The 22,922-nt window shown below is 36.5% G+C and overlaps 1 protein-coding gene across 2 annotated transcripts in view; it reads right to left on the bottom strand.

The window, feature by feature from the left end:
* Malrd1 (MAM and LDL receptor class A domain containing 1) overlaps window positions 1-22,922 on the bottom strand; it is a 598,349-nt gene that overhangs the window by 534,893 nt on the left and 40,534 nt on the right. The window contains exons 5-7 of one of the 2 annotated variants that reach the window (XM_075971104.1): window positions 18,407-18,503; window positions 5,775-5,873; window positions 4,839-4,985 (exon numbers count right to left, since the gene is read on the bottom strand). In XM_075971104.1, the coding sequence (XP_075827219.1) occupies window positions 4,839-4,985; window positions 5,775-5,873; window positions 18,407-18,503 (343 nt within the window). The remainder of the gene's footprint in view (window positions 1-4,838; window positions 4,986-5,774; window positions 5,874-18,406; window positions 18,504-22,922) is intronic. The other variant, XM_075971103.1, reaches the window with a different exon arrangement.

Genomic DNA, 22,922 nt, shown 5'->3' with positions numbered 1-22,922 from the left:
AACTTAAGAATAATAGGAATAGAAGAAGGAGAAGAGTCACAGCTCAAAGGCCCAGAAAATATTTTTAACAAAATTATGGAAGAAAACTTTCCCAACCTAAAGAAAGATATTCCTTTGAATATTCAAGAAGCATACAGAACACCAAACAGACTGGATCAAAGAAAAACATCTCCTTGCCATATAATAATCAAAACACAAAATATACAGGTTAAAGAAAGAATATTAAGAGCTGCAAAGGAAAAAGGGCAAGTAACTTATAAAGACTTACACCTGACTTCTCTATGGAAACTATGAAAGCCAGAAGGTCCTGGATAGATGTACTGCAGAAGCTAAGAGACCATGGATGCAAACCCAAACTACTATACCCAGCCAAGCTATCGTTCATTATCAATGGAGAAAACAAGACATTCCAGGATAAGAATAAATTTAAACAATACGTAGCCACAAATCCAGCACTACAGAAAGTAATAGAAGGAAAATCACAACCCAAGGAATCCAACACTGCCAACACTGCCTACAATAACTGAGGCATCTAGTGACCCTTCACCAGCACATCTCAAAGAAGGGAGACACACAATCTCTACTACCAAAAGCAATAAGAATAACCGGAGTAAACAACCACTGGTCATTAATATCACTTAATATTAATGGGCTCAATTCACCTATAAAAAGGCACAGGCTAAGAGATTGGATACGAAAACAGGATCCAACATTCTGCTGTTTGCAAGAAACACATCTCAACCACAAAGACAGGCACCTACTCAGAGTAAAGGGTTGGGAAAAGGTGTTTCAAGCAAATGGTCCTAAGAAAAAAGCAGGTGTGGCCATATTAATTTCTAACAAAACTGACTTCAAACTAAAATCAATCAGAAGAGACCGAGATGGTCACTTTATACTCATAACAGGAACAATTCATCAGGATGACGTCTCAATTCTGAATATCTACGCCCCCAATATAAAAGCACCTACTTATGTAAAAGAAATATTACTAGAACTCAAGGCAGACATCAAACCACACACACTAGTAGTAGGAGACTTCAACACACCTCTCTCTCCAAGGGACAGGTCAATCAGACAGAAACCTAATAGAGAATTAAGAGAATTAATGGAGGTAATGAAGCAAATGGACTTAACAGACATCTATAGAACATTCCACCCAAATAGGAATGAATATACCTTCTTCTCTGCAGCTCATGGGACCTTCTCAAAAATTGACCACATACTTGGAAACAAAGGAAACCTCCACAGATACAAAAAAATATCAGTGTCCACCTGTGTCCTATCTGATCACCACGGATTAAAGTTAGAAGGCAACAACAATGCTACCCACAGAAAGCCGACAAACTCATGGAAACTGAACAGTCAACTACTGAACCACACCTGGGTCAAGGAAGAAATTAAGAAAGAAATTAAAGTCTTCCTTGAATTTAATGAAAATAAAGAGACAACATACTCAAACCTATGGGACACAATGAAAGCAGTGCTAAGGGGAAAGTTGATAGCACTAAGTGCCCACTTAAAGAAAACGGAGAATGCATACATTGGGGACTTAACAACGCACCTGAAAGCTCTAGAAAAAAAAGAAGCAGACGCGCCCAGGAGAAGTAGAAGACTGGAAATAATAAGACTGAGGGCCGAAGTCAACAAAATAGAAACACAGAAAACAGTCCAAAGAATCAATGAAACAAAAAGCTGGTTCTTGGAGAAAATCAACAAGATCGACAAACCCCTATCCAAACTAATTAAATGACAGAGAGAGAACACACAAATAAATAAGATCAGAAATGAAAAGGGGGACATAACCACAGACACAGAGGAAATTCAGAGAATCATTAGATCTTACTACAAAAGCCTGTATAACACAAAATTGGAAAATATAAAAGAAATGGACACTTTTTTAGATAAATACCATATACCAAAGTTAAACCAGGACCAGGTGAACAATCTAAACAGACCTGTTAGTCACTAAGAAATAGAAGAGGTTATCAAAAACCTCCCTACCAAAAAAAGCCCAGGACCAGATGGTTTCAATGCGGAATTCTACCAGAACTTCCAAGAAGAGCTAATACCTATACTCCTTAATGTATTCCACAATATAGAAACAGAAGGGTCATTACCAAACTCCTTTTATGAAGCTACAGTTACTCTGATACCAAAACCACACAAAGATTCAACCAGGAAAGAGAATTACAGGCCAATCTCACTCATGAACATCGACGCAAAAATCCTCAACAAAATACTGGCAAACCAAAAATATGCATAAGGTATGAACTTAAAAAGTCTTGAAAAGAATTTAAGCTATGATTCAAGGATAAATATTACAGAATAGATGAAAATTTTAAGATCTTTCTCATTTTCAAGAAGATGAATGGACAAGGTGGATGGATGTAATTGGAATGGGAAGATCAAATAGGGAAGGGAGGGGAAGAACAAGGGTAGGGATGGACTCTGAGGAGGAATAGCTAAAAAGGGGGGCATTTGAGGCATCATATAGAAAACAGTGAAAGTTTTCTATAATGTATATTTATATGAAGGCAATCTAAATGAAATCACAAAATAATAGAGAAGACAGAACCCAACTGGACATACCTTGTCACGAAATAAAAGAATATATCTAGTTAAATTCTTGGCCAAAGGCGTCCCATGGCAACCTAAGATCTTGCCAAGGCTCAGCACAAACTGACAGTAAGTCTCCATTGCTGAAGACAATATCTATACAACTCACTGAACATGGAGAAACCCAGCGGGTGCCTACCTGGAACCTTCACCCTTATGGACTAGTGTTCATGCCCTGGAAGGTACTCTGCACACTGCCAAAAGAGAGTTGAACACCAAGCTATAAACCCTGTGTTCTACAATGGTGTCCTGCTTGTAATATACCAATGCAATTTGGCACAAAGCTTGTGGGAGTAGCCAACAAATACCTGATTTGATTATGGCCCCCTTCTTGAGATGAAACCCATACCTAATGCTGTTTGAGTGAATAGGAATCTGAGATTAGATAGGACCTAGGGAAAAATAAATACTACTGTTTTGATAAAGGAATATCAGAATAAAATTACTCCTAAGACATTCTACTATACTCATAGATCAGTGTCTTGCTCAGCCATCATCAAAGAATTTTCCTGATGGGAACAAATACAGAGATCCGCAGACTAGGAACACCCTAAAAGAATGTTTCCATCAAATCTCCCCGATTCTAAGAATGTAGAAGCCAGAGGGAAAGGAGGACAGCAAGGAAACAGGGACCTCTAATCAACAGGATTGAACACATATGAACTCACAGAGACTGACGCAGCATGCACAGGGCCTGCAGTGGTCTGCCCAGGTGGGGTCCTACAGCATAAAAAGAAATGGACATATCCCCTATCCCTAGCCCAGAAGTTATCCAACTGATAGGCACTTGCAAACAAAAAGCTAGCTATATCCAAGGGAGTCTTAATGGGAAGAACAACCACTCTTAAGGGTAGGGTCAAGCAGTAGATGCCAGCACGAAAGAACTCGAAAATATCTTTAGAGGTTCTTTGTTTCATAATGCTTTATCACACCATTTGTTATTTGATCTTACAGATCCTTTATACATATATTATGTCTTCCATTTTTTAATGGAATTCCTGTGTGTGACTGTATTGGTCTCTGAGTCTTAGTCTTTCTTTTTTCCTTTTTTTTCTTTCTTCTTCTTTTTTTGTTTTTTGTTGTTGTTGTTGTTGTTGTTGTTGTTGTTTGCTTGTTTTTGTTAGGGAGGAAGTTCTTCCTTATCTGTCTGTTTGTTTTCTAATGAGAGATAAAAAGAATGTGGCTCATATTTGAGGGAAGGTGGGAAAGGACTAGAATGTGTAGGGGGAGGGGAAATCATAATCAGATTATTTTGTATGAAAAACTTATTTTGAATAAAAGAAAAAGAAGAAAGAAAAATACAAAGAAATTTTAGTTTTATAAAAAAAAGTTTAGTGTCTATGCAGGTGTGTGCATGTGTGCGTGTGTGCATGTGTGCAGTGTCTGTGTAGGTGCCCACAGGGGCCAAAAGATGATACCAGGTCCCAAATGGAGTTCAGGCTGCTGTGAGCAGCACATGGGGGTGCTGGGAACTGAACTCACATTCCTTGTAAGGAAGCAGATGCTCTTCACAACTGAGTCATCTCTCCAGCTCCCACTTTAGGTTTTATATAATAAATTTAGTATTCATATGTGTATATTAAAATTAATATTATTAAGCCAGTTAGGTAGCTTATCAAGGGAAAGTGTTTGTACAGCAAGCACAAGCAGGAGCACTTTTGGTTCCACTGGTTCCCAAGCCTACATGGTAGACGTAGAAAACCAAATCCTCACATACATGCCATGGCATACTTACATATACACTCACACACACTGCATGCATTAATAAATAAATACAATTTTATATTAAAATTTAAAAACATGTCAGGTAATGTTTTCAAGCTAGTAGCAAAAAATAAAAGTAAAAGGCAATCAATAACTGAGAAAGAGCTCAGGGTGGGAATGGTGGGGAGACATGAACACAAATCATAATAACTTGCATTCTAATGACAGAAGGAAACAGCATTTCAGTGAGAAGCAACTTGACTGGGCTAGATAAAAGGCTTTGTTTTTAATTTATATAAACTGATACATCCAAACCATAAGAAAGATAAAACAAAACAACAGCTAATGTGGCGTGATTTTTCTTTTACAGGTTTAAAAACCATCATTTTTCCCTTTCAAAATTTATGATATATTATACTTTTATTAATATGTATGCTTATAGACACCCCTGGCTTAAAGATTTAATAGTCATCACAATAAAGCATCATATATAAAATACATTGCATTTCATTTGGTACCTTCATCATTGCCACTTAGATCCTGCCAGTGTACAGAGTCCAGTAAAGGGACCTCACTTGCTTTTGTGCACATCCAAGAAGTTTGCTCAGCAGGTGCTTTGGTTACCCAGGCACACATGTCGAAGTCAAATCCACAGGGCTGGCACACTGAGAGGAGAGCAAATGGCCTTGGTGGATTATTACAGTCTCCTTGAGTGACAACTCAACCTCAATGGTGTGTTGTACTAAACTAAGAGGTCTTCTGCAAACACACAAGGGCACATCACTATCTTGAATGTTTGATTCAGAAAAGCCTTAGACCCAGGCAGGTGCATCCAACCTTCTTCAACTGGGACATGATGCTGTCATCTACAAAGTTCATGCTGGAGAACTACATAACTACATTACAAAAAGACATTATGTACAATTTTAAGTAATTTTTGTTTGGCCAAATTCATAACTATCCTGGGGTACATGTGACCCACAGGCCAGACACAGCTGCATTAATACCTAAGCCACTCTATTTTGCAAAAGTTTTTCACTTGATAAAAATGTGGATCTTCTCTTAAAAGGACCATTGGCTTAAAAATTAGATTTGTAATTTTTCTTGCATCATAGCTTTAGAACAAATTGTAAAGTTTCATATTTCTCCTTATCTACTTCATGGAATTATACCCATTAGTTTGTTTGCCATTCACCCACAAACTCAAATTTTAAAAGCCATATATTGTATATGATAATAAGATACTTTGCAATGGTATGACTTTATAAAACGTCATCTAAGATAGATGTGTATATGCTTGTTGACTATTCTCTTGAAGTGAAAACTTTGACACCTGACTAAAACTAAGACATCAGTGCCAAGAAAGGTTGGCACATACAAGCTCCTATAGCTGGTTATGGCTTTTGTACATTGTGACCATACCAACAAAATGGGAATCTCGATTTGACACTTACATCTCAAGCCTTCTTCTGAAGAATCAACTCTGTGGAGCTCCATATCCGAACAATGTAGGTCCTTGTTTTGTAACCCTTCTTGACATGGTAAAACCTCATCTGTTAAATTTATACAATGAACACAAGTGAGATGCAAGAGCCCTTGAAAACACATCTCTCCCAGAATGGTACCATTTACTAAAATGTTCTGAACACTTGCATAGCAGATTACAAAGCCATAATCAGGAAAAAAGAGATAGGGAGACAGAGACAAAGAGAGAGGGACAGCAAGGATAAAGCAACCGTGCCACTGGATCTATGGTTCAATCAGATCGTGGTAGTATCAGGGAAATTTCCAAGCCAAACCATCAATGTTTTCACAGAAGCGATCTACACTAATATTGAAATGAAGAGTCTAGGATTGTGATTTGTTTAGGGAACTAATATGGTAGATGACATCTTCTGACACTGGAAATGGGCTCCACTCTTGAACTAGCTTCTCTGACTAGATGACATTATGAATAATTTTGTGGCAGAGATTATACTTGGAAGTAGACTCGCTCTCCCCTCTGCTCTTACTACTACTTGCAGAAAATTTTTACTCTCTGATTAGGAAATACTGAGTTTAACTCTCTTGACATTGGTGTCTCCCACTGGGCCAGGTTGCCATACTCAGGAGCAAATGGTATGAACTCCTAGGTCTTTGAAAATTTGGGCTTTGGCTGTTTCAACATTCACTTTTATGTTATTTGTTGCTGTTATTATTTAGTTCCTGGAAAATAACTTCGATCAAAACGTGAACTCTATTGAACCTTCCACTTGCTTCTGTAAGTGCTACCAATTGTAGCACAAATAGTAAAAACACAAAGACAGATACTGGAGTTCAAGCTGAAGATCAGAAAAGCAAAACAGCCAAGCGACTAGAAAAGTCTTACCTCTACCAAGGCTAAGTGACTGTAGGCTGAGCCCTAAGCCTTTGTCTCCTCTCATTTTATATTTCCCTTTAGTGCTGGGATTAAAGGTGTTACTCCCTAGTACTAGGATTAAAGGTGTGAGCCACCACCACCTGCATCTGTTTCTGCAATGATCTTGGGTAGGCCAGACTTTAAACTCATAGAGATCCATCTGCCACTGTCTCCCAAACCATGGGATTATAAGTGTGTGACTCCACTGTGTGGCCTCTTGTGGCTTAGTTTTACCCTCTGATCTTCATGCAAGCTTTATTTATTAAAGCATAAATGAAATATCACTATAACCAGTTCTCACAGATTCTAACTTATTTCCTAACTCACTCTTGAACTTGTCTTGGAAATGAAGAGACACAACTCCATTTTTTCATTGAAGCATGAAAACCTCTGATGATACTGAATTCTCCCTTTTATACCTTCAAGTGGCCCACTCTGCAACCTAGCATGTGTAGCTCGCTCCCTTTTATACCTCAACTCTAACAAGACTTTCATGTTTCTTAGTGACACCAGTGAAAATGAGTTGTATATATGACGGTAATCCCATAAAATCATCTACCTACTGACCCTGGTTTATTTGAGAACATTCCATGGTATTTGCTCAATGATAGCTTTATCATACCAGCCCATCAGTCTATGGTCATACAATGCCTTTAATTGCTTTTGTACTCAGTAATGTCATTTCTTTTCTTACAGTTGTTCAGACAAATGCCTTTCCCTTTATCTTTTTATGCACTTCCAATCTCTCAAAGAAAAACTAAATTGAACCCTGAACCTGGTCTACCCCGTATTTATATAGCTAATGGACATAAAGAGAGGATGCAATCTTGCAGACTGATATAAGTTCATATTTGTGACCATCCAGTTCATTACAGCATTAAATCCCAATTTTCTTCCATCTTAGACTACTGTTCCTATCCTCCTCGTTCTTCCCACTCCAACACCATTGTCAGTTAATCATCTTGCTTCACACTTGGTTGGGAAAATGAGAGAAATCAGATGAGACCTACTCCAGCCCCACCTTTGCCTGCTGTTTTCTCCACATTTTTTCTTATCAACTGCCCATGCTCTTCTCTGGACTACCTATTCATTTGTAAAGAAATTGCATATCCTGCCTATTTAAAGATTCACTCCAGTAAGTTCATCATCTCTCCTCTGCAACCACATGTTCTCTTTCCTATGAGATCGTTCCCTTTGGTAACCCAAACAACAGCATTTCACCCATCTTCAAATGGCTCAAACTATCAACTTAATCAATGAAGATTCTCATGAATTCCAATTTTTTTCGATGCTTGCTCTTGAACGTGGCTTGGTGAGAGCTCTTCTTAATGTAAAATTCCTACTCTACAAAATCTATTACCTAAACCATTTGAAGCTGTTCACTTCATTGTAATTTTGTACATCTGCAGCATTATACAATTAAAATGACTATGTATTTCCAAAACATTCCTTTACATTAGATAAAATTCCATATCCATTGCTGGTAAGGCTCCATTCTCTCTACCGTCTCAGACACTGCCTTCTGTCATTGTGGATTTACTCACTCTGTGCTTTTCAAATAAATGAAGTGATGTGGTACATGGTCTTCTGGGTCTAGCTTCTTTTGCTTAGTGTGTGTTCATACTGCCTCATACTACAAGTATTGTATTTCATAACCTTTACTTCTGCCCCTTCCCAGTTTCAATGGAAACTGCATCTATCAAGCATAACTTCGGAAGTACTGTATCTATTTACTTTTCAATCCTCAACAAACTGTTCAATAGCATTGTGTCTACTTGATTTCTCCCTATTCTCGGTGTCTGGAGCTTACTGGAATGAGGGATGGAAAGATGGGAAATGCAGTATTCACTAAGCTCCACACACGATTTTCTCTTATGTGACCAGATTTTCACACTGAGCTACATGTCAGGCTCTATTTCACACCTTATCTGGAACCCAACTAAGCCATCCTCCTTCCATTTTGGTTCTTTCCCTAAGATGACTACAAGTACCTACAAAAAGTAGGCCATAATCTGAAATTTATTTTCCTCTGCCCCAAATATCTTTCTACAGACTTATTTTCAATTATGGTGCTGGGTTTTGATCCCACTGCATATACTGGCTTTGTGGGAGCCTAGCCTGTTTGGATGCTCACCTTCCTAGACCTGGATGGAGGGGGGAGAACCTTGGACTTCCCACAGGGCAGGGAACCCTGACTGCTCTTCTGACTGGAGAGGGAGGGGGAGGGGAGTGAGAGATGCGGAGTGGGGGAAGGGAGAGGGAAAAGAGAGGTGGGGAGGAGGAGGAAATTTTTAATAAAAAAATAGCAAACAACTTGTATTTGTGCTTCAAGCATGAAGTTTGCAACATGCCATCTCTTTTCTCCTCTCCTCTCCTCTTCCCCTCTCTTTCTCAACCCTATTCTCTACTCTCTTCCCTTATCCTCCTCCCTCCTGGCATCCTCCCCATCAGAAAAATTTCTACCTTATCTGCAAAACATGTACAAGACTCTGTTAATATTACCAGTTCTGACTCAAAGAACAGTCATCTTATTCTGGATTCTATTAACATTATTGCTTGAGTCATGGTATTATGTGACCCACAGTGATCATAAACTCCTGATCTCCCTGTCTTTATCAAACTGCCAAGATCTAGAAGTACAGGTATGTACTTCCGTGATCTGCTATAATAATAGAAGCAACAATGACCTTGAATTCCTGATCCTCTTGCTTTTGCATTTCTCCTGAGGAAAGAGGGAAATATTTTGAATAGATGCTCTTTTAAGAGGGAGACAGAAAAGCCCTTGCTATGATCTTCACCTAGTAAACCAAGCTTACTCCTGCAGGCTTTTACATTTACATATCTTGCTAAAGTGCACGTGTCTTGTTCTCTGGACCCCTTGGCCTTCCTGCTCAATTACTATCTGTGCATTTAAGGTCAGCATACTGAGTGTGCTATTTAAAATTTTACTTTTTTACCCTCACCTCTGGTACTTTATCTCAGTCCTATGTTCTCTTGCTTATCATTGGCATAAAACACATTTATTTATTTGCTTACTGTCTGTTTATCCCAAATAAAAATGCAAGTTCCCTGAATGTAATGAATATTACTTGTCTTTTTGCTCTTGTTTATCTCAATGCCTAGAAATATATCTTGGCAGGATACAGAGCTAAATTCATATTTATTTCTTTAACAAATGAGTAAATGACTAAAGAAATCAGATTGAAATTACTTTATGGTCTCTAGAAATCATCTTATATTTTATTTGTGATAAAGTATATCAATTGGTAATAGCAGTGATTTACCAATACCTACATAATATGGTTTTTTATAACGAGAGTTTGAAACTGATAATTATGCAAATCATCTTGAAAATAAGATACACTGGAAATAAAACTGCACATGCAATTTAGAAAACCATGACAATAAGTGAAGCTAGAATACAACAATAACAATTACCATGAAACAATTAAAATGGTAATTTTGTAGATTCATATCAGTTGCTACAAATCTTCCCTTCAGAGCTATTACCACTGGGCATAATTCATTGAAATGTTATATATTATCTCTGATTTACCACTATTTATACAATAGTTTAAAAATGATATAAGCAAAACTAGCAAAATATTTAAGTGAAAATTGCACTTAATTGGGATGTATTCTGTATGGATAAGGTACGAAACATTTCTTTCATATCTCAGTATAACCACTTTTAGTGGTATCCTAAACAAATTTATAACCATAATAGGTTTATGTTTGGGTGTTGTTTGCATACATTGCCAATCTATAAATTTTCAAAAAGCTTATATTATTTTAATATATTCAATACAGCAGCTCACAGTCATTTGTAGATATCATATTCACTCTTTTCTTCTTCCTCTCTCTCGCCTCTCCCTTCCTTCTCCCTCTTTTCCTCACTCCTTCTCCTACATTGTACTGCCATCTCAATTTACAGAAAATTTTCAGACAGGTAGTTAAAATTTTTCATCTTCAATAGAAGAGAGGTTTGCCAATCATCCCAAGGCATCTAGACTAATGAAGTCACATGTCTAACACTTCCATCCTTCAAAGCTTATCTCACATAAACAGGTTGTGTGCAATTGGCCAGTAATCCCCATTCATTAGGTAATGAATTCCAGCTCTGTTGCAGTAAAAGTTACCATTAACATCCAATTTTGACCCTAAAGATTTCAGATAGTTTTTGTCAGTTTTCTTTAATTAATAATGCATTTAAGTTAAAAGTTATTAGTTCTTAAAAGGTTACTGAAAAGCTAGCATTTTAAAAAGGTAAGTATGATTTTAGTTATTTAACTGGATAATATTTATGCATCATGAAGATTCTAATTAAGCAATGATTTGTACATTGGTGTCATTTTACAAATGACACTGAAGCAAAGTCCTGAAAACCCAATCAAAAATATTCACGGAATTTCACAATATTCTGATTATGAGTCACAGCACACAATCATTATAAAAATTATAATCATCAATTTATTCAAGAATCAATCAGTGTTATTCAAGAAGCACTGATTAAACATATTTTATTTCAGTATAGTCACAATCCTTGATTTCTATTTTGTGCTTAATAGTTTGGGAGAGTATAAACTGATATTTCTTCCAATAAACATACCATGAGTTTTGTATTCTGAGAAGGGCAACAACTCTACAGAACATTATTCTTAGGAGTAGAGGAAATGTCTAAAGGATTTCTCTAATACTATAAAAAAAACATAATTTTATTGTTTCAGTAAGGAATTAAGGATTGATAAATGTAACTATAATTATGTATTGCTATAAAGTTGTTATATTACAGTAAATATTAAAATATTTTTACTAAAACAATAGGGTTATTTTCCTCTCAACATATAATTACTAAAATATGTAGAAACTACACAATCTCCATTTTTCCATTTAAAAAGCTACCAGTGTTTTATAAACTTATTTTTAACTTACTTCTCATAAATTCAACATTTATTTCTTCTTGACAGCCTTTGTCAGTGTTTTGTGGCTTTCTAAGTACAGACCAAACTCATATTGGTATATTTAAGAATTCTTTTTACTCTGCGACATGTGGAGCCATTTTGTAATGTGGATTTCCAGTGGCCCGTTGCTATTACACTAAGCCAAATTCGATTCTTCTTCTGACCTTGTCTCCCGCTACTATGTCAAGTTAATTTTACAATTCTAGAAACTTTTAAAACCTATACTCCATGAGACTGTTTAGCTAATTATCCAAATAGGGAAGTGTACTTTATTCTGGTGCGATTGCGTGCCTTGCTTATGTGTATTGTTACTCTGTTGCACCACTTAGGAATGTTGGTGAAGTACAGTGATGAATCGCCAACCTTTCTTGGTTCCAGTTTCAAGGCACAGCGTCATTCTTTCATTGTTACCTTTAAAGTTGGCTGTAAGATTTGAGAACATTTATGATATTAAATTAGTTCATAATTCTTCATAGTATTTTGAGTTTTGTCAAACAGTTTTTCTGGATCTACAGAGACTATTGCATGGCCACTTCTGCTTGAGTCTGTTTACATGGTCTCACAAACTGATTACTTCAGTAGCATTGAACCGGCCTTGCATTTCAATTGATTCTATAACATTTTACTGAAATTTTTTAATTCTGTGAGAAAAATGACCATTGAAGTTAGATAACATGGTATTTTGTGGATTTTGTCTGGATTTTTGTTGTATAATATAATCTTTTCAGAATGAGGTAGAACATGTTCTCCTAGTTTCTATTTTCTACACTGAAAAGAATGAACACCATTCTATTTTTGATAAATCCTTAACAAAATTTGCAAGTGAAATAATGTTGTCTTAGAATTTTCTTCAATGAAAATGTTCATTTTGAATTTTACTAAACATAAAATTCTTCAGATTTTCACTTTATTATTAATGAATTTTAATAGTTTATAATTGAAAGAAACTACCAGAAATCAATTGGTGGATGTGTTATTAGTCTAATATCTATAAGATTTTTCTCATTAGGCTTCATTTCATTGGTGACATTTGTAATCTATGTCTACTGTCTTTTTAATTTGGCTAATCTTATAAAACAATTAATTTATTTACCTTTTATAATGATTGGCTTTTGTTTCTGGAATTTTTATTTCTCATTGCCGATCATCATCAATGCCACCATTTACTTCCATTTTATATGGTTCTTTAGCTTCTATCTGTATTTGAGAAAGAGACAGACAGAGACAGAGAGAATATATTTGCCTATTACAAGACTATAGTGTTATCAAAAATTTTTTTGGACATTTTTAATAAGAAATTTAAATAAGAATGACCCCAGAGAGTCATACATTTTGATGCTTAGTCACCAAGGACTAGGACTGTTTGATAGCATTAGAAGGATTTGGAGGTGTGAGCTTCGTGAAGGAAGTCTGTCACTAGAGTTAGGCTTTGAGGTTTCCCATCTCCCTGTCTCTGTCCTAGGATCAGGATGGATGTACCTTTCAACTACACCTCCAGCACCACACCTGCCACATCTGCCAAATACTCCCTGCCACAATGATAAGATACTAAACCTATGAAACTAAAGCAAGCCCCAATTAAATGCTTTCTCTTGTAAGAGTTGTCTTGGTTGTGTTGTTTCTTTACCCCAATAGTACAATGACTAAGACAAAGGAGCAATGTGTTTTCACTCAGCCAGGTTACTAAGTCCCAGTCTTCTGGTGGAGGTCAGGGCTTTATCATATGACTGAATGGAGGTAGTCCCAAATTAGCACTTAGCTGTGAAATTTTATTCATTTCTTAATCTTCTTTCCCCAGATTGAAGACTTTGCTTGCTTTCATTGTTGTACCCCTGGGCTGAGGCTGTCCTGGACAAACATTGCATTCTACTGGATTTTAGTTTAACCTTTATATTGTTTTAAAATATTTTAATAAATAATAAATGTTAATTGTTACATATTGGTAGATCATTTTGTTCAAGTATATAATATGGTGATTTTGATGACTTTCTGTATATGCTTTCTATTATGTTTGGGAGACATATAATGAAGTTTCCTGGTGTAATTATACATTGCTTTTAATTCCAACAATATTTTCTATTCATTTTGAAATATTGCCATTGAAGCCGTATATGTTGAAGATTGTGTGGGGGGGGGGGGTTGTTTGTTGTTTTGGTTTGGTTTGGTTTTGGTCGACTTGCCTTTAACCATTATGCAGTACAATGTTTCTACTTAGCACTGCTAACTTCCGTGGCATTGAGGCACATTTGACACTGATATAGCCACTCCACCTGGGTTAGAGATGTGTACTGTGTCTTTCTCCAACTTCTTATTTGGTAGTTGTTGTTCTGTTTTATTTATTGAGAAGAGTCTTGCTGTATAGTTCAGAGTAACCTTAAACTGCGATCTTCCTGCCTCAATCTTAGTGAGCAGTGATCATAGGTGTATCCCACCATGACCAGCTTTCACCTCCCCTTGCTTTTGATTAATATGTGTAATTATAGTTAGAATGAGATTTCTTAGAATAAAATTGGTTCACTTTTTAATCCTAACTTACAGTCTCTGACTTCTAGTAGTAATTGCTTTATGATTACAATAAAATTGGAAATTTTATTAATTTTTATTTGTCTACTCTGCATTTATTACCTTTGTCTCACAATAGCATCCCTTATATCTTTATCTCCACTATATATTTCTCTTGGCCTTTGAGTATATTATTTCAAAGATGACTATTTTGATACATTCATCTTCTATAAGCTTATTGTCTTATATTCATTGTGACTCTAAGGATAGGCATATTTTAATATTTTTCTTATCTTGTTAGCGCTTTCAGCAGAAGGCAGAAGTCTTATAGTCCTAGAAATTCTATACTAACCACTTTATGTAGTAATTATATCTATTATTCTCCATTCATTGAATGCATAAGGTGATACAGAAATATTCCACTGTGTATGTGTGCATGTGTGTGTCTGTCTGTGTGTGTGTGATGTAAATATAAATATTTATCCCATATGCTATCCTATATGCTTTTAAGGGAGAACATTACTCTTTTTCTGGGTATTTTTTAAATTGGTTCTTTTTCTTTTATTCTTGAAGTTATTAGTTTTACTTTGGTATTGTTTTTGATTTTTTGTTTTTGGTTTCACCTGAAAAAATCAGCCACATTTCCTTTCAGAGATATCCTTCTGGTGATGAGTATATCAATGATGAAAGTAGGAAATAAAACAGACAAAATAGATTTTGAAAGACAATAGAAAATAGAAATTTATTTTTAAATGGATGGATGATTTTCAGTTTTTGAAGCAAACTTACTTAACTAGTGGTTCCCACTGCCTATCCCTATTACAGGAACAAAGTAAATGTTCAGAAGAATTTTGTGCTCTCTAGCAATGAAAATAATCCGTATAAGAACTGACTGACCAATAGCTTGGCCGAAAATAGCCTCCCTTCCTCTCTTTCTTTTTCTAGTTCCCAATTGATGTGTACAGAGTTCATCCTCAAGCTGAACAGCATGAGGAAAACATTAAAACCCTCTCTTTATCCTTGACTTTCATAAGGAGAGGAACAAGTTAAGTACTCACGCCTTTACTTTATAAAGTCATTTAAGCTTACTTATCTGTTTACATCCGATTAAAGCCATGCCAAAGCCCAGCTCACATCCGGAAGGATTTTCTGATTTAAGACAACCATTTGGCTTTGCCTCCTTGCCTCTGGTGCTCCCACTCAATCCCACCCTCAGGACCCCAGGAAACTAAATCACTGACTGTCTTTAATTGGAGTTCTGTTCCTTGTCCAGGAATCAGAGACTAACCAGGATGAACATTTTGTCAATGCCAGGTCTGTTTTTAAGCATAGCTGTGCTTATTTCACAGAAACTGTCCCAATAACCTAATTTAAAATGCAAGCCCCATCTTCAGTGATCCTCATCTCCTAGGTCTGGAGGGAAGCCCAGCACCAATCACTCTCACATGTGGTTCTGATGATTAACTATATTCAGTCTGTTCCATTACTGCCTGGAGTTGGCTGCTCAATCCCACTGAAAATTTAATGCTTCTTAACCACCTTTCACATTCCTGCCCTTTACAGAACAGAGCCACCCTCCCCATGCTGGTCCTCAGTAGTCACAAACTCAGCTCTGTCCCTGCTATCAACCCACCCTCATTCTGCTGCTCTTTCCTTCCAAACCTTTACCTATGCCAGATATTCCAAGGATGGAGACTAAGCTTACATACCATTAACTCCCAAAATTTGCCATTTCCTAATTATTTGTCCATCTGTGGATAAATTGTCTTATTCCATGACATCTACCTTATCACAACCCTGTCTTGCATGCCTGACATTCACATGTATTGAAGACCTCAGTCTTGAATTCTGTAATCATCTTCTCCTATCCCAAACCCTGCAATGAGGTATGGATTTAACATATAAAAGGCACAATTGAAAAGAACAACCTTGAAATGCACACATGATGACTAATGCTTAGTATCTTTCACTTCCACAGAATCTGATGTACATTACAAGTAGATTGTGATAAAAAGCAAAGATTTTGGTGTTTTTCTATTTGACCCCAGGTTTCTCTGCAATGTTTATTGAATGTTATCATCTATTGACTCTTATTTCTGTTTTGTTTTTCTTCTTTCCAGAGGTATTTGAAGTGGTCACTACAAAATCTTGTATTTATCTTTTGAATATTTATTATGACTCCCACTACCTTGGTCTTTATCCCAAAATGATGATCACAGATAATGAGGAAGTTGCTTTAATTTCAACAGCTAGTAATAGAGAGAACGTTCACATCTGAAATGATAGTAGGGAAGTTCCACTCCTAAGCAACATCAAGTGGTGTCCCCATGAAAATATGCAATGTAAGTATAACATCAATGGCAGAAGCCCAATAGTAAGGAAAAACTCCATCCAATTGCTTGCCTCATTGCCTGCTTCTCTTTTGAGGATGATTAACAAGACTAGCCAATAAACATATCTTGTTAGAAATCATTTTGACAGACCAAACTTTTGCAGAAAATAAAAAGCACACTGAAGTTGAAGGATCAGAAATAAATGCTTTATTAAAAAGACTGAGTGAACACTGGCTGCATTCTTAATTTAAGAATGGCAACAGGTAACAGGAAGAGAGAGACTATGAAGGGAGATTTGAGCTGAAGAGTAGTCAGCCGTGGATATGAGCACAGCCTATAATTCTGATAGGCTGTATTTTTCTGGTCTAATTAATACCACCCTCTTTTCCTGAAATGTCTTTCGTGTTGATAATCTGATTATTTACTTCTAAAACTGAGTAGCATGAAATCTATCCCCCTGAATTATCTATTTCAATGAATACTAAGGAAATCCTTCTCTAATATACAGTGAGCATCGCTAATACAGGCCTTTATGTGTTTCAGTGTTAGAAGGACTTTTACAGATCCCATAAGTCCTGCATATTTGCAACTTCTATCATACCAGAAATAACAATGGTTAAATTTCACATACAATACAAGTATCCACTAATAAAATCATTCTTCTTTCTTAGGAAAACCAACATGTCTCCTTGGATCTTGAATTATTATCATAACTGCCATATATTTTAACTAAGTTCAAACATGGAGTCCCTTCTGACAAAATAGCTTCTAAGGTTTGTGTATAAGTCAAGTCCCCGAGAGGTTTATGTCTTTACTATTTGAGCCACTGTTTGACAACATTAACAGCTGTTGGGACCATTAGTGGTAGATCTTAGTCAGGGAGTCATTATAACAAAATGTGCACAACTTTGAAAAGAATCTACTATCATTCTTGTGGGATCTATAATAGAGAAGAAAACCATTTTCCCACCTCAGTTTCCTGTCTAATCATATGCTTTTTCCCTCTTTAGTATTTTTTTCTATGATGTCATCCACAATGATGTATTTCTATCATGAAGTAATCACCAGAGCCAAGCATATACCCTGAATCTCTAGAACTATGAGCTAAATTAACTTGATTTCATTTTCTTGTACCTAGTCCCAAGTACTTCATTATAATAACATAAAACTTATTACTAAAATAGTTATTGTATTTGACTATATTAATGCAATAAAAAAGTAATGTAAAATAATATATGTATATACATACACACACACACACACACACACACACACACATATATATATATATATATATATATATATATATGATCCTTGGTTATTTGATTAAGTTTTTACCCAAATCATGTTTTAATTTTAATACTAAACTTTCCATTGGGAAAATATAAATAGGGAATTGGATGGTATCTGGTTAATATAATTAAGAAATCAATACTGATGTCATCTTAGATTGACATATATAGATTATCAATGTATTTTGTTTTATTTCAAATAGAAAATATAGATTCCAGCTCCTATTTTCTTCCAATTGATGCACTGCAGTAGATTATCAAACCTGTTCTCTTATGAGGCCATTTCTAGTGTGTGGAAGCCAGTTTCCTACCAGCCCTCTGGAAGGCACTGAGCTCTCTAGCTTAGATTTAGCCATCCAGTGTAAACATCACTAAGAGATTAAAGGCTAATGCTAAATCCTCCCACTTAATCCTTAATAGCATCAGAGCTTCTGAAAGAGCCCGTCTTCATTTCCAGTGTAGGCAAGTCACTCACTGTTAAACAGTATATCAGGGCAATGAAACATAGCCACCATTAAAACATCACAGAAAAACAGAGAAAAGTCATTGCAATGCCTACATTTTCAGAGTAAGAATCAACATGAAACAAAAAGTTCTTACCATCTGCAGGCAAGCACCCTGAACTGAAAGATATATCATCAATAGCTATAACTTCCTCTTGTCCATGAGTGGCAAGCATTTGAGCTTGAAAAACAACCTGCATAAGAAACACAAAACAAATGAAGGACACAAAGTAAGGTGCACCACTCTCTCGTGGCGCTGTAGAAGAGAGCTTACAAATAAAATGCATGCCACTTCCTGCGGGTTTTCGGGTATCACACAAATTCCAAGGAAAGGGGATCAAAGCAAATATTTTCAAAAATAAGACAATGTGAAAACAAAAATAAGACAATATTGCCATCATTGTACTGCAGATATCTGGTGTGGGTTATGGGCCATATTCATGAACTCATGTGGCATCTCTCTTACATCTACCTTTACATTTTGAGCTCCCATATATGCAATTTATGTGCTCACATAAGTTTTATCTTGACCTCTGGACCTTGGCAATTTGTCTCATCTTCACAGTTTAGTCACAGTCTTGTCTGAATTGTCTTTGTGTTATCATCTTGTATATTGCTGGCCATTAATAGAATCATGCTTAGAAAACAGACTTACAGTTTTGTGTTATGATGTGTAGACAACCCATGTCTACATAGCAAGAAATATTGTGCTACGATGAATCATAGAAATCCAAAGAGAGGCCACTTTATTTTCCAATTACTTAAATTGTAGAAAATCAGTGCACTGATGGAAGTTTTATCTCAACCTCGCCAAGGAATGCCATGGCGCTTGTGGCTTCATTCAAGTGTGTATTAAACATGTGTAGATAGTTCAGCCTTTTTTATTGTATAAACATTATCACTTCAGAAACTCAATATCCCTTCTTGGGTTGATGTTTAGTATGGATCCACTGAAACACATCCCTGTCCTGAATTGCATTCACTTTTGATCCTATACAACATGTTGTGCTAGTATGATTCCTTGCAAAGAAAATGTTGTCTACTAAATATCCAATAAAAGGTGTGTCCCACCTTGAGTAACCTAAAATGTAAGTCTAAGAAAGTCATATTCTTCTCACAAAATAGAAAAACTGGAAGATTGCATAGAAAGTAGAACATGTTGGAAAGACCCAGTAAACGTTAAATGAAGATTATTTCTAAGAAAAGCAGCATGCAGCTCATATGGGTATGTAAAATAATATGTACGAAAATAATACATAGGAGGGCTAGAACAACAACTCGGTGGCTAAGATCAATGGTTACTCTCCCAGAAGATCCTGATTTTGTTCCCAGCACCACATAGCAGCTCACAAACATTACTGTAAACCCTGTTCCAGAGGACCCAACACGTTTCTGACCACCATATGCACGTGTTTCACAGGCATGCACTCATAACACTCATACACATAAAATAAAATTAAACTTAAAAAATTAATAAATAACTCATACTATTTAAACTTTTAAAAAATCAACAAATAATCCATATTATATTATTTATACAAGGAAAACAAGTTATACCCAAAGCAGTAACTGAGATACAGTTCAGTGCAAGAGTACCTGCCTTGTATGCCTAACTCCCTATTTATTCTTCTCCAAGCTATGCCAGGCATATGGTTTATACCTTTAATCCTAGACTTTGGGAGAGAGACAGTGGAGGATCAGTAGTTCAAGATCATCTCCTGTCATATAAAGAGTAGGAGGCCATCCTGAGCTTCATGAGACTCTATATCTAAAGAACACTATGTGCTGAGTAGATATACCAATGACTGATCTTCCAAAGCACTCAGGTTTGTTCCCAGAACCCTGATGCTAGCTCACATCCCTCTGTAACTGCAGTCCCAGAGGAGCCAACAACCTCTTTTTCTTAACCTATTAACTTTCTACAGATTTTAGGTTTGTATGTGGTATATTACCACGCATGTGGGCACTCAAATAACATATTTAAAAAGTAAGTAAGTGAATAAATAAATAAACTTTTAAGAAATAAAATACAAGACTTGATACATCATTGATATTAAATATTGTTAGCAACTGTTATTATAACAGATATTAAGTTATGAAAGCTATTCTAGGAATTACATTTGAGAATACAAACCTCAATATTTCTATAAATTGTATTTTCTATTTTCCTGAGCATTTTTTTCCAGATTTCTATGCTTTCCAGCTCATGCCAAGTGTATTCCCCACAGTCACAATATTTAAAACAAGAAGTGGAAATAAATGTCTGTTTCATCACCAGTCTAATTTCTGCTTCTCCCACACTCTCCCCAAAAGACCACCCATCATCAGAGTTGAGCTGGTATCCAGCCTAAGGAAAACCATGTTTTACATCACAAATATCTGTCACTCTCCTGAGCTCTCCTCCGATGTCTCTGCCGCCTGCCAGGCATTTGCCCTCAAATGAGAAAAGTTACTTCTAAGTCATAATATGTTGCTCTTTCTCCCCAGATTGAGCCTCTCACTCCACTCATTTGCTGACAATGAATCAGGCTGCAATGTGGCGATGTCGAAAACTCCAAAATGACCTTTACAATCACTGTCTCCTCAGGTCTCATGTCTAATCAGCCAAGACCTATTAAGTCTATTTTCCTTCTAGCCTTGTTTCCATTCCTATTTCCTCATGCCTGATCTATTGAAGCAGCCTTTAAATTACCTTCCTGCCCTAATCCTCTTCTCATTAGAGCTTGCAATAGATATATATTATATGTTTATTTGGCTCAGCTAAATCACAGGCTAACTGAAGAAAAGTTATTGTGATAATTGGCTGCCATTTGAGCCCCCAGCTCAGCCAGGGAACATTTTTCTTAAAAAAAAAAAAAAACGGACAATTTCTTGATGGGAAATTTACTAATGGCTCTGTAAAGCTACAAAATAGAGTCCATCAAGCTTAACTAAATGGCCCCACTAACAAGATTTAAACAAAAGATTTTTTTCCCCAAGGATGTTGGTTATAATCCGGAAATGCAGCTAAAACAAGTAAAACCCCAGGCTAATGAGAAAGATCCAGGTCTCATGAAGAAACAATGTCAAAGGCTATCTTAGCTGTGGTAGTGATAGTTCTATAAAAGGTGATACATAATATTTCTTGCCTTATGCAAAGCTTTGTCAAAGATGGTTATTCCAAACACCTAAGTTATTTAGATGGTATTAGGAATTTTTTTTAAGGAGTAAACCAGTCCCAGAAAAGGAGGGAAAGGGGCGGGAAAGAAACCAGCAGCTCATAAGTGAAGTTAGGTGTTTACATTATTGCAGGAGGAAGGCATAGCTTACACCGATTCAACAAGAAAATGAGCCAAATCTATTTACCCTGAAACATTTTAGAGAAAATGACCTCTGAATAGAGATAAGAGATCTAGTCTCAGGATACTCGATTTAAATGTTGGAGTAAGCTGTGATATCAGATCAGTAACAGATCGGGTTAACAATAAGTTCATGACCGAAAGACCTTACATAGATAAATAATAGACACATGCCATTAGAATTAATTCATAGTATATATTCAATTATTTTCTGATCAATCTCCTTTCTTTCCCTTGCATTTTTAGACAGGGTCTCCTTATGAACACCAGGCTGATCCTGGAACTTTGATTCTCCTGTCTCAGCTTCCCAAGTTCTGGGTCTATACCACGTGTCAGCATACCTTGTTGTCATTTTTTTAGCATATGAAAGAATATTTACTGATTTCTACATAATAGAGTTGACTGCTTTTGGGGGTTTGTCAGGAGCCAATTTCCTCCTAAAATCATTACAGGAACCATCACCCTGGGGAGTCTGCAGAGAACCCCACACCCATAGTTGTGTTGGGAATGGTTCTATTGACAGAGCCTACCCCACACCCAAGTTGGCTGTTAATGAGAGCTATCTGTTAGCGGAACCCACCCCGCATTCTAAACTATCTAGAGAACTAGGTGTGTCAACTTCCAGGCCTACTGTGACTTGACCGAAGATAACCTCCTGCCTACGTGACCAACGAGGACCATGTGACCAACGTGAACCATGCGGCAAGAGCCCAGAACCCTGTGCCCATCCCCCAACTCCTTACCCTATAAAAAGCTGTATCTCGTCCCTAATAAACGGAGGCTTTGACAAACTTTGCATGGCCTTCTTCCTGTCTCCTAGCCCATATCTTCCAGGTAGTGCCTCTCCATGACCCTGGAATAACTGAACTGCCAGGCGGGCTACTAACCCTAGACTAAGTAGCCCCCCAAAGGCAATCAACAGGGGTTCATATTTTTATCCACATCTTCTCAAACTTTATAATTAGATACAGTTTAGAAAATTACTTTAGTTCAGTGTTAAGTGATTGTCATATGAAATCAAACTTCTAAATGTTCTAACATGGTGTGCTGATATGATAGATTATCAAACTATGTAAAGCTTAAATCCCCAGGGTTAAAATGGGGGCAGGTCATCACTCCCCCTCAGAGGGTTTCCTTGAGTGGTCACTTAGATTGTGGCACAAAGTACTAAGCACAATTCCCTAACTTTAGTAAATGTTCTTCAGTAAGTATTTGTTGCTACTATGTCTTACATGTTTTCAATATGTTATGAAAATTTGTTCATTCTTTGTTCAT

This window comes from Microtus pennsylvanicus, chromosome 4, assembly GCF_037038515.1.
Source record: "Microtus pennsylvanicus isolate mMicPen1 chromosome 4, mMicPen1.hap1, whole genome shotgun sequence".
NCBI lineage: Eukaryota > Metazoa > Chordata > Mammalia > Rodentia > Cricetidae > Microtus > Microtus pennsylvanicus.
The sequence above is the reverse complement of the archived record's forward strand: the minus strand, read 5'-3'. Positions and strand labels throughout refer to the sequence as shown.